Source organism: Lacerta agilis, chromosome 4 (assembly GCF_009819535.1).
Source record: "Lacerta agilis isolate rLacAgi1 chromosome 4, rLacAgi1.pri, whole genome shotgun sequence".
NCBI classification, from domain to species: Eukaryota; Metazoa; Chordata; class Lepidosauria; order Squamata; family Lacertidae; genus Lacerta; species Lacerta agilis.
The window spans coordinates 1,281,846-1,294,536 of NC_046315.1; the positions used below are offsets into that span (position 1 = coordinate 1,281,846).

The 12,691-nt window shown below is 48.4% G+C and overlaps 2 protein-coding genes across 2 annotated transcripts in view; both read left to right on the plus strand.

Moving 5' to 3' along the window:
* Positions 1–12,691, plus strand: part of LOC117044870 — an 878,236-nt gene that overhangs the window by 577,923 nt on the left and 287,622 nt on the right. The gene's annotated exons all lie outside the window — the stretch shown is intronic.
* LOC117044987 (olfactory receptor 52L1-like) lies at positions 4,543–5,487 on the plus strand. The gene has a single exon (XM_033145782.1). The coding sequence runs from the start codon at positions 4,543–4,545 to the stop codon at positions 5,485–5,487; it is 945 nt and encodes a 314-aa protein (XP_033001673.1).

A 12,691-nucleotide genomic window follows, 5' to 3' on the forward strand; every position in this document is an offset into this window, starting at 1 on the left:
AGAAGTTTGTGAGACAAAGTTGGGTCAGGAGATGCATTCTTTCAGGTAAAAGTCAACTTATTACCAGTCCGGGCAAGCTTTTTGCTACAAAGTAACAATTTTAATTGGCAAGAGTTTCAGTTTGATTCTCTCTTGTTACAAATGTATCCATCATGATTGGATTTGAGTTTCGGTTCCATCGTCCTCTCAGCAGGAAACTGTCAGCAGCTTGTCAGTGTGTAACAACTGTCATCCAAGTCAACAGTCAGGGCTGCATTTGCCTGGGACCGTCTCACCAGGAACTACGGTGAAGCCTCAACCCCTTCTGGAGGAAATAGACTTCTGTGTAAATAAAGATTCTAGATTAGGAAAGAAGCTGGACTTTGTCGTCTGTAATTGCTGGCATGCACACACACCGTTGCGCGAGATAAGAGACTCTGCGGATGGCACAGGAGAAGCAAGCGAAAACGTACAGCAGGTATGTACGCAGAGGAAGCTTGCCGGGCTCCATTTGTGTGCTAAGTTGGTATGAAGCCTTTCCAACAATCCAAAATGCTTCATTTACCTTTACCATCCTCCATCCAAAGATCTCCAACAGTTTGTCAGTGTGTAACAAAGCGTGCAGAAAGCTAGAGCTCAAGCTTTCTGTAGAATCAAATGCAATTCCCTCATTCGCTGAAACGCTGTTCGTTCAGAAATATTGTCCGTTCATAAATACAGCGTAGCCTATCCGTATTTGAGTGCAGGGAAGGAGAAATAGAACTCGGGGAGTTTGTGTAGTGCTTATGCAACACCGTGGTGGGTAAGAAGGGGGACTTCATTTGGGAGGGGCCCCTTGAGGGTATCGCTCCATCCCCGCAGGTTTACTCAGGAGGAGACTTCGTTTAGGTGACCCCCCTTCCGTTTCATATCATTACTTAAACACGGTATTACAGGCACAGCTCCTCTTAAACTTCGGTTGCTAAAAATAAGGTGTTACGCTTCAGGTTTCTAGAACAGGTGGTAAACAGCTTATTAACTCCGTTTCTGTCACTTCACTCTCGTACCTTAGCTGTCACAGTGAAACGCTTTTGACAAAGCATAGCTTCCTTCACGGCTTAATACTTTGGTTCGTGGGCGAGGGGCCACTTTTCCTCGGTTCCCCCTACTCCCCCCCCAAAAAAATATTTTTATGAATTTTCCAAATTATTTACAAATCAAACCAAATAAAATTAATACAATTTCTTAAAATCATGTTTCCTGCTGAAACAGCACAGCTTCCTTCACAGCTCAATATTTTGGAGACCCAAGAGGAAAAGCATCTTCTCCCCACATCTTCTCCCTCCAGTTTAACTCCCGTCTGAATACCTTCTCCAGACCCTCAACATGGTCTCCCTATCTAAGCTGTGAGGCTCCTTCCTCTGGCTCGATAGATAATTCTCCCCCGAGAGGATGTTCCTCTCAAATCAGGGCTTTGCACCAGAAGAGCCTTGGGGTCCCTTCCAACTCTACAGTTCTGTTTCTGTGAAGGAGGGACTCCTCCTGCTCACCCTTCAGGCATGGTGGTGCTGAGGAGGATCTCTCCTGGGGCCTTGTGCCAGGGAGCCCTGACCCTCCTGCACCTGCGAAATCTGCCTGCTTCTGCAGCTTCCTTCTGAGGCAACTCCTTCCCTCAGGCCAGTGACATCAATCCCATGAGTGATCCCTGATCCCTCACACAACTTTCTCACGCAAGGGAGTTCCAGCTGAGAGCAGCTGGCAGAGTCTGGGAGGAGGGCATCCTTGGAGATGCCAGTGCAGAGGGCACACGGGCACTTAAAGTCACCCCAGCAGCAGCAGAGACGGGCAGCCTGACCAAAGTTGAGACACTGAGCGGGAGCCTCGGAGCTGGCTAGGATGTGGTGGTGGCCTGTGGGCGACAGGTAAGCCTAGGAGGGAGGATGGAAGGGCCGGGGAAGGCTCACGTCTCAGAGAAAGAGGCCCATGAAGAACAGAATCACAGAATGGGAAAACTGGAGATGCCCCAGGGTCATCTAGACCAACCCCTGCAATGCAGGTGGCCACCCATCTTCCCCTTAAAGGCTTCCAAGGAAGGAAAGCCCACCCACTTCAGAGAGAGTCTGTTCCACCACCCAACAGCTCCTATCTTCCGAAAGTGATGCGTAATGTTGTCACTGGTAGATGGAAGCCATCACTTTGAGTCCTCCCCTCTGGAGCAGCAGAAGACAAGCTTGCTCCATCTTCCAGGGCTCTTCAGGTACTTGAAGACTGCTCTCGGGTCACCTCATCTTCTCTTCTCTGGGCATCCCCAACCCCCTCCCCCCTTCATCACAAGGACTGGTTTCCAGGCCCCTGACCGCCCTTCCCACAAACCTTCCAGTAGTTGCTCAATATCTTCCTTAAACTGGACACAGGACTCCAGGTGGAGTAAAATACCTAAACACGTCTGAGCCCTCAGCCTTCAACGAAATCAAGCTCAGGGCAGGGTGGAAGCACAATAAGATACCCCACTTGAAACCACCAAGATCTCTACATGGGTGTAGCCAGGATTTAGTTTAGGGGGGAGAGGACACCCACCTGCCATCACCCTCTGTCTGGCTGCATCTAGCAGATTCAGAATGAAACGTCTCAACAACAGTTGCTTTATTTTTATTATTTTCAAAAAATTATTAATTTTTTACATAACACAAACACTACAAAACACTACATACAATAAAAAACAACACAGCAAAGTACAAAACAAAAACACTTATTTAAACCTCACTATCCTTCTTTATAACATTGTAAATTGACTTCCTCACATCCTCTCCTCTGCTTTCCTTGTGAGTCATCTTTAGTAATTTCTTTAATAAATAATAATAATAATAATAATAATAATAATAATAATAATAATAATAATAATATTTTATTTATACCCCGCCCTTCCCAGACAAGAACCGGGCTCAGAGCGGCTAACACTAATTAAAATCACAGCAAAAACATAAACACAATCAATTTAAAATAACAGATTAAAATACAAATTTAAAATTCAATATTAAAACTGCAGTCTCATTTTCAAATAACCCACCAATAAAAGAATGAAGCATACCTTTTTCTGTCTCATATTAATACTCTAATCATCTTATCTTAATTAATACCCTTAACATTACTTCATCTATTCTACATCTTATCTATCTACACTATCTGGAGCCTAACTATTTCTTCCTGCTTGTTTTATATACTAATTTTAGCATACTTCTTCAGGTATAATTTAAATTTCTTCCATTCTTCCTCCACCACGTTGTCCCTCTGGTCTCGGAGTTTCCTGGTCAGTTCAGCAAGCTCCATATAGTCCATTACTTTCATCTGCTAATCTTCAATCGTTGGTAAATCCTCTGTCTTCCAGTTTTTTGCTAGTAAAATTCTTGCTGCTGTTGTGGCATACATAAAGACTGTCCTATCCTCTCTTGGGATTTCATGATTTAAAATACCCAACAGGAAGGCTTCTGGTTTTTTGCTAAATGTATTTTTCAACATCTTTTTCAACTCATTGTATATATTCTCCCAGAAGCCCTCTATTTTCGGGCACGTCCACCACATGTGAAAAAATGTCCCTTCTACTTGTTTACATTTCCAGCATTTGTTACATTGTCCATGGTACATTTTTGCCAACTTAACCGGGGTTAAATACCACCTATACATCATTTTCATAACATTTTCTCTTGGGCTGTTACATCCTGAAAATTTTATACCTATCCTCCACAGCCTTTCCCAGTCTTCTAACATGATGTTGTGCCCTATGTCTTTTGCCCAGTTGATCATTACAGATTTTACCATCTCATCTTTCGTATGCCACTCAAGTAATAAATTGTACATTCTGGATAATTTTTTGACCTTTGGTTCTAACAATTCCGTTTCCAACTTGGATTTCTCTGACTGAAAGCCATACTTCTTGTCCAACTTATATAATTCATTAATCTGATAATATTGCAGCCAGTCAGATACTTTCCCTTTCAACTGATCATATGATTTCAGTTTATAATTTTCGCCTTCTTGAACCAAAATGTCAATATATCTTGTCCAATTATCATTGCATACTTCCATCAAAGGTTGAATCATCCAGTCCTGTGAAGTTTTATCAACAACAGTTGCTTTAAACTGATTTCTTTTCACCCCAAGTGCTCAGAGAATCCTGTCAAAACCTCTCTACAATTTCTCCTTTGTACTTGATTTAGGGGGGGAGCAGCTGCTCCCTCTGCCCCCTGGCAATGCCCATGGATCTCAATCCCATGCCCACCCGCCCACCCCGAATCAGGACTCTTTATAGCTGCTAGCCAGGATGATGGCTCTTCTCTGACTCCAACCAGGAAATCAGAGGCAGCCATGCTTCTGAAGGCCAGTGGCTGGAAACCACAGAAGGAGAGAGTTGTTCTTGTGCTTGGATCCTGCCTGCGGGTTCCCCGCAATGGGCATCTGGGTGCTGCTGTGAGAACAGAATGCTGGGCTAGATGGGTCCCCTTTGGCCTGATCTGGCAGCCTCTCCCAAGTTCTCTCACCATCCATTCTCTGATTTGCTTCTCCCAGGTGTCTGGAGCTGCCGCGGCGATGACAACCGTGGGCAACATCAGCTTCCGGCCCCTCACCTTCCTCCTGACTGGCATCCCTGGACTGGAGGCCTCCCAACACTGGCTCTCCATCCCTCTCTGCTCCATGTATGTCCTGGCTCTGCTGGGGAACACCTTGCTCCTCGGGGTCATCAAGCTGGAGCCCAGCCTCCATGAGCCCATGTACCTCTTCCTGGCTGCCTTGGCCATCACCGACCTGGTCCTCTCCACCACCACCCTGCCCCAGATGCTGGCCATCCTGTGGCTAGGGCCCTGCACAATCAGCTTCCACACCTGCCTGGCTCAGATGTTCCTCATCCATGCCTTCTCCTCCGTGGAGTCGGGCATCCTGGTGGCCATGGCCCTGGACCGCTACGTGGCCATCTGCCTTCCCCTGAGGCACTCAGCCATCTTGCGGACATCCACTGTGGCCAAGGCAGTGCTGCTGATCTTCCTCCGGGGCCTGATCCTCATTGCTCCCTTTGGTCTGCTCCTCCAGAGGCTGCCTTTCTGCGGCCACAGGGTCGTCCTCCATGCTTACTGTGAGCACATGGCAGTGGTCAAGCTGGCCTGCACAGACACCACCGTGAACAGGATGTATGGCCTCTTTGTGGCCCTCTTTGTGGTGGGCATGGACGTCCTCTCCATCGCTCTCTCCTACACCCTGATCCTGCGAGCCGTCTTCCGCCTGCCCTCCACTCAGGAGCGGCTGAAGGCCCTCAGCACCTGCGCTTCCCACGGCTGCCTGATCCTCATCTTCTACATCCCGGGACTCTTCTCCTTCCTCACCCACCGCTTTGGTCACAGTGTCCCCCACCAGGTCCACATCCTCCTGGCCACCATGTACCTCTTGGTGCCGCCCATGCTCAACCCCATCGTGTACGGGGTGAAAACGAAGCCAATCCGAAGCAGGGTGGCCAGGATCTTCTACAGGAGGGTGGCTTGAGGTCCAGGGGGAACAATCTGGGAGGGTGGGCTGCCCCAAGTAGTCTTTACAGCATAAGAAGGCCGTCACTGAACCACACTGGCTAAGAAGACTCTGTCCCCCCACCCACAGCATCCGGAAAAGGGCAGGAAGAGGCACTTTCTCAGTCTCAGCGTCCCTGGAAAAGGTAGAGTTTCTTGGTAAGGATACTTTGGTCCTTGGAGAGCAGCTGATATGGTGGGTTTCCCCCCAAAGGACTGTGTGACCTGCAATGTGGAGGAGGAGAGAGTTCAGAGCAGGTCATCCCTCCCAAAATGGGGGGAATGGCGGATACTGTTCCAGCTCGGCAAAGGAGGACCACCTCCTAGAACTTCCATGAATCTTTGCAAAAGACGACTTGTTCATTTCCCAAGCAATGAGGATTTTGAAAGGCTGACTCAGCACCAGAGCTTTGCTCTCCAGCCTGAGCCCTTTGCCTCACCTGGGTCAGAGCAGGATGTGGCCTGAGGAGGGTGTCCCTTTCGGAAGAGCTCCTCCAGGTTGCACTTCTAGGCATGGATTCCTAGAGTCCTAGAACTGTAGAGCTGGAAAAGGTCCCGAGGGTCATCTAGTCCAACCCCCTTCAATGCAGGAGTCACGGGTGAAGAATCCCTCGCAGATGGCCATCCAACCTCTGCTTAAAAACCAGAGAGTCTGGCCATCAGAAAGTTCTTCCTGATGTTTAGTCCAAATCTCCTTTCCTGCCCTCCCCTCTGGAGTAGCAGAAGGCAAGCTTTCTCCCTCTGGAAGCCCCTGAGATATTGGAAGATGGCTCTCCTCTCAGTCTCATCTTCTCCGGGCCAAACATACCCAACTGCCTCAACCATTTCTCATCAGGCTTGATCTCCAGACCCCTGATCCTCCTGGTCGCCCACCTCTGCTCACCTTCCAGCTGCATAATACCCTTCTTGAACTAGACAAATGTCTCTCTGATCTCAAAAGGACATTAGATCAATTCAAGGAGGAGGAGCCAGTGTAATGGCTGGACTAGGACCTGGGTTCAAATCCCCACTCAGCCATGAAGCTCACTGGGTGCCCTTGGAGTCAGCCTCACCTCCCTCGCAGGGTCGTTGTGAGGAGGAAAAGGGGAGGAGGAAAACCATGTAAGCCAGCGGGAGATCCTTGGAAGATCAAGGTGGTATATACACTAAATAATAAATAAAATGGAGAGCTTCTATATTTAGGGGTTTGTGTACCTTTGAATACTCCTTGCTGTGTCTCGGGGGGGGGGACGGACAACAGGAGAGGGGCTGCAGCCTGAATGGGTGAGCCGAGTATGGTGTTGTGGTCAAGAGCAGTGGACTTGTAATCTGGTGAACCGGGTTTGTGTCTCCGCTCCTCCACCTGCAGCTGCTGGGTGACCTTGGGCTAGTCACACTTCTCTGAAGTCTCTCAGCCCCACTCACCTCACAGAGTGTTTGTTGTGGGGGAGGAAGGGAAAGGAGAATGTGAGCCGCTTTGAGACTCCCTAGGGTAGTGATAAAGTGGGATATCAAATCCAAACTCCTCCTCCTCCTCCTCCTCCTCCTCCTCCTCCTCCTCCTCCTCTTCTTCTTCTTCTTCTTCTTCTTCTTCTTCCTCCTCCTCCTCCTCCTCCTCCTCCTCCTCCTCCTCCTCCTCCACAGGAACTCGGAAGAAGGTGCTGCTGCCTTCCACTCTGGGTGGCTTCCAACAAAATATTAAAGACACATTGAAACATCAATCATTAAAAACTTCCCTAAACAGGACTGGCTTCAGATGTTTTCTAAAACTCAGGAAGTTGTTTATTTCCACAAGGCGGGTGCCACCACCGAGAAGCCCACTGCCTGGTTCCCTGTAACCTCACTTCTCTCAGGGAGGGAACACCCAGAAGGCCCTTGGAGCTGGACTTCAGTGGGGGCGGAGACGCTCCTTCAGGTATCCTGGACCGAGGTCGTTTTGGGCTTTAAAGGTCAGCACCAACACTTTGAATTATGCTTGGAAAAATTGTTGTTGTTGTTCATTTGTTTCCAACTCTTTGTAACCCCATGGACCAGAGCACGCCAGGCACGTCTATCTTTCACTGCCTCCCACAGTTTGGCCAAACTCATGCTAGTCACTTTGAGAACACTGTCCAACCATCTCATCCTCTGTCGTCCCCTTCTCCTTGTGCCCTCCATCTTTCCCAACAGCAGGGTCTTTTCTAGGGAGTCTTCTCTTCTCATGAGGTGGCCAAAGTACTGGAGCTTCAACTTCAGGATCTGTCCTTCTAGTGAGCACTCAGGGCTGATTTCTTTAAGAATGGATAGGTTTGATCTTCTTGCAGTCCATGGGACTTCTCAAGAGTCTCCTCCAGCACCATAATTCAAAAGCATCAATTCTTCAGCGATCAGCCTTCTTGATGGTCCAGCTCTCACTTCCGTACATTACTACTGGGAAAACCATAGCTTTAACTATACAGACCTTTGTCGGCAAGGTGATGTCTCTGCTTTTTAAGATGCTGTCTAGATTTGTCATTGCTTTCCTCCCAAGAAGCAGGCATCTTTTAATTTCGTGACTGCTGTCACCCTCTGCAGTGATCATGGAGCCCAAGAAAGTGAAATCTCTCTCTGCCTCCATTTCTTCCCCTTCTATTTGCCCCTTCTATTTCCCCTCAAACATATTGGGCCGACTTCCCCCGACCTCTCCTTTCTGGGTTTCATTTCTATTCTCCATTGACAGGTTGATAAATTACCAAATATCCATTATTCTTGTTCATTTACCTATTAACTCATTATCCATTATTAATTACCTAACAAATTTATAAATTAAAAATCATTTATACCCAACTTTGTACCAGAAACCTATAGCTACTTCCCTAGGGCTTCGAAAATGTAAACATTACAATATTTTTTCAGATAAATTTTTAAATTTCTTCCAGTCTTCCTGCACAGTTTCCTCTCGCTGTCAGCTCGGCAAGTTCCATTCTTCTACTCTCGGTATCTCTTCATTCTTCCAGTTCTTTGCAATTGGTATTCTTGCTGCTGTCGTGTGCATGCATATGAAAGCTCATACTAATAACAAACGCAGTTGCTCCGCTCCTTTTTCCCTGCAAGATGGCCAAGGAAGGGAGATGCTCAGAGCCCAACCAAGATCCAAAATACACCCCCCCCCCCAAAGCATCGCTTCCCATAGGCGGAGCCGGGGGGGGGGGGAACTGCCCCTTATATCCATTAAAAATAAACAGCAGAGGTTCTGCCAACCGAGAGAGGGCTGAGATGGGCGGACTCGGCTTTGCAAGGGTTAAAGGGAACTGAGCTGCCTTCCTAGAGAGGACAGGAAGAATGGGGGGGCCAGGTCCTTCAGATCCAAGGCCCCTCCTACCCCAGTCCTCTCCTGCAAGGAAAGGGGGTGTTGCTTTGATGTCTCTCCTGCCAGGCATGTCTGGCAGTCCCCTCCTGGGATCTGGTAAGTCTCCTCTTCCCCCCCCCCCAGGGTGCAGTGGGGAGGCGGTGGGGGTCCCAGGGCTGCAGCAGGGGAGCATGCCTGGGGGGCCTGATCTGCTCATGCAGGGGGAGGACCCCAAGTCAGGTAAGGGCGAGGTCTGCAACGCTCTCCTTCCTGGAGATCAGAGGATCCCAAACTCGTTTGGCCCCCCCCCTTCAGAAAAAAATAAATCCCACGAAATCTCCCTTCTTTAAACAAAGGAGTCCCTTGGACTGTAACTTTGTGTGACGTCGCTCAGCGTCATTGCACAACAGAGGAAACATGGGCAAATGGTTTTCCAAAGCTGGACAAGGAGGTGGACTAGTTCCCCCCCCAAAAAAAAACCACGTGGAGGAAGGAAGGAAAGGTGGGAGAGAAAGGGCAGGAATAAACAGAGGGATCCCAGCCCATAGTCTGACTGCTGCATTGCAGACCAGTTTCCCAGTGTCTCCAAGGGCAGCTCCACACGGAGGCCACTGCAGCAATCCCCTCGTACCCAGAGCAGGGCACCCCAGGACCACATCCTCTCTGTCCCAAAGGGATTGCTGCTGGAAAAGCAGCTGAGCTGGAAATGGGCGCTGCTACTCACTGAGCCTCCAGGGACCTTGGCACCAATGTCTGTGTGTTTTAAACTATCTAACTGCATAATCATAATAAATTACCCTCCTAAATTTCAAGGGAGATGTCTTTGGCCTCATCAACTTGGCCCTCAGAGCAAAGAAAAAGGGACCCCACCCCAGGAGTCTGTCTGGAGAGCGGAAGAGAGACCAAGTGCAAGAAAAGGAGACAGAAGCAGGGGAGTGGGGGTGGGGGTGGGGAGCAACTCCTTAGGACCCCCGCGTGAGGACCTTCACCAGAGCCAAGCATCCATTTTTCAAAAGATACAAATGACTCCCTTGTCAGTCAGTTCTGACTTCATGCATTGACTGGAAGGCAGGAACAACTAGGCTGATTCACCTCACAGAAATCCCTTCAGTTCCCTCCACATTTTGCATTGCAATCTTCCTTCTAGGAGGGCTAGAGGCTGCTTCATCCTCCTCCTCCTCCTTCTCTGTCTTCTTCTTCAGATCATATCTCATGTTTAGGCTGTACAGCAGTCCAACCTTGGTTCCCAGGAAGACTTGCTCAGGGAACATTTCTCTTCTTCTGACCTACAAATTCTGTAACTTAACAATGTATTTGCTTTATAGGATTTCCTAGCGCCTCTCATTAGCACAGGCAGAACTTGGAAGAAGACCAAAGGGTTCCTTCCGATCTCTTGGAAGCTTCCTGAGAGCACAGATGGATGAGCGAGACTCAGCTGGTCTTGGAGCAGGAGGATGCCATGCCATCCAAACTGGGAGCAGTGGGGGATTCTGGGAAAACTCTGTGCAGAAGATCCTGGGTGAGGAGGACACCCTCCGCTCAGAGGTGCAGAGCCGGCAGTTGAGGCAGTTCTGCTGCCAGGAGGCCGAAGGACCCCGAGAAGTTTGCAGCCGACTCTACCACCTTGACCATCAGTGGCTGAAGCCAGAAAGGCACACGAAAGCTGAGATGCTGGACCTGGTGATCTTGGAGCAGTTCCTGGCTGTCCTTCCCCCGGAGATGGAGAGCTGGGTGAGGGAATGCGGAGCGGAGACCAGTTCCCAGGCGGTGGCCCTGGCCGAAGGTTTCCTCCTGAGTCAGGCAGAGGAGAGAAAGCAGGTGAGAGAGACTCTCCTCTGGATACTCCCAAGGGGCTCCAAAGAGGACAGAGAACATCCCAATGGTTTGCAGATGGCCCATCCTTTTCCTGGGAAGGCATCCATGGAATGAGATCTAACACCCTTAAAGCTTCTGTCTTTGTCATTCTCTTTTTAATATTTCTCGCCATTCATTCTGTTTTGAATCCTTGTTTCTTTTTCAGGAAAAGGATCATTTTGCAGAAATGGACCTGGATTCCTGTGAGGCAGAGAGGCCTCCGTTGGACACCAGAGAGAGGCCACTGGGTAAGGAGGAAGGTGGATTTTCTCTGTTTGGTCTCATTCTGTTGCTTTTCCAACTAATCTGTGGGGGTTTTCATCTTGTTTTTTTTTGGGGGGGGGGACTATTGGGAACAAGGGTCCAGAGGAGGGGAGATGTATTTCTGCACAACTAACATATGAAATGGGCACAAACATCCAAATGCTCTCAGCTGGTAAGTCTTTCTCAAAGGACCATCTGTAGTTAGAGATGCCCTGTTTCACCTGTGAGAGAAGCAGGCACTGCCCTTCTAACCTTTTCTCTCTTGCAGGTGACAGAATGATGCCAGCAAGACCTCCTCATCCGTCTTTTCATGGGGGCAGAAGGGAAACAGCGGCTGTGGAACCAGATCAGGTCAGGGGAAGCTGCCTTGTGGGGACAGAGGCCGAGGGATGGAGCAATGTCATGGAGTGGTTGGGCACAGAGGAATGGTGGGAGGAAACAACCGGAGAACCAGGAAGGGAAGACGTCTTAGAGGCCAAGGAGTGGAGGTGGAAGAAGGATGAGCAATAAGAGGGAGAAGGCTGGGAAGAGGAGGTGTCAGAAGCTGAAGGGGTAACAGGGCTTATTGAGCTGGGAGACTCTGTGGCAGAATGCAGTGCAGAATCAGAGGCAGAAGAGGAAGGAGGCGAGTGGGAGGAGGGAGGTCGAGAGACAGAGGTGAGTCAGGAGAAGGAGGAGCCACCGATGGCTCCCTCTCCTCAGCCAGAAGCCACCCTCCCTGCTTGTCTCCCAGAGCCAGGAGACGTCTGACTACAGAGGAGCAAAGGCAGGCTGCACACTGGCGCACTGTTGGATTGCTTGCAAGAAACTCTAGAGAGGAGAGGAGTTGGAAAGGTGTGGGGAGCTGGGGGCCTTCACTCTCAGCAACTGATTTCGTGGAGGAAGACCCTGACATGGAATTCTTATTTATCCACAGTAGAACTCCAATGTATAGTTAGCAAAGTAAAAACCTAAACACCAGGGTGGATAAAAATCAATGATTTTTTTTTTTTAAATAGAATGTTTTTCGAGGTAAAATCTTTCTAAAGATAGTTTTCCATTTAAGTTACATTATAGTCCAATGGCCATTCATCAGGAGATAAGGATTTGTTTTTAATTATGTAGCATGAGGCTTTATACGCAAAGTTTAAATATTTTGATAAATGAATTCCATTAATCCATTCACAACGTCATGCAGTTCCAGAGATTTCTTTAAGATTATTTGGGGAAGTTTTTCTAACGAGAAGATATTATCACAGATGTTTGTTTTTGCAGTTCTCAAAAGTGTGAATTTGTGGCTGCAGAAATAACATGCCTTTTCTTCACAGGAAAAATGTTATAAAATAAATATACAGAGTTGAGGAAAAAAACCTTCATCCCATTCTTCCTTTGCAAATTTATATACCCAGAATCAACCCCTTACCTCTTAAATGCTAAGTTCCAAGAGGTTCAATGAATGGATCGTTTGGAGCGGAACTGATCTGCACAAGTAGCTAAGTGGGAAGTAGTAAAAATGAAAGTGCAATTGCAAGCTCGTGAGCAGAATACTCCACACGTCTTGGGATCTTTGTGTAATAATTGTGCAAGTCAGTTGCATGTCTGTGCAACTCAGACTTGAGGCAAGTTCTGAAGGCTCTTCAGGGCTGGCAACCTCTTGCCAATCCCACTGGGTTCCAACAACTGCACTGACACTTAAATGTACAGAACAGGCACCTGCATGTAGATGCAAATCCAATGGGTGTGCGTGTGGAAGAGGTGGAATTAGTAACTGGGAGCTGTAAGTCCTTTGCGTGACCTTGAA

Coding starts and splice junctions, on each gene's coding strand:
- LOC117044987 (XM_033145782.1), top strand. CDS start 4,543: ATGACAACCGTGGGCAACATCAGCTTCCGGCCCCTCACCTTCCTCCTG.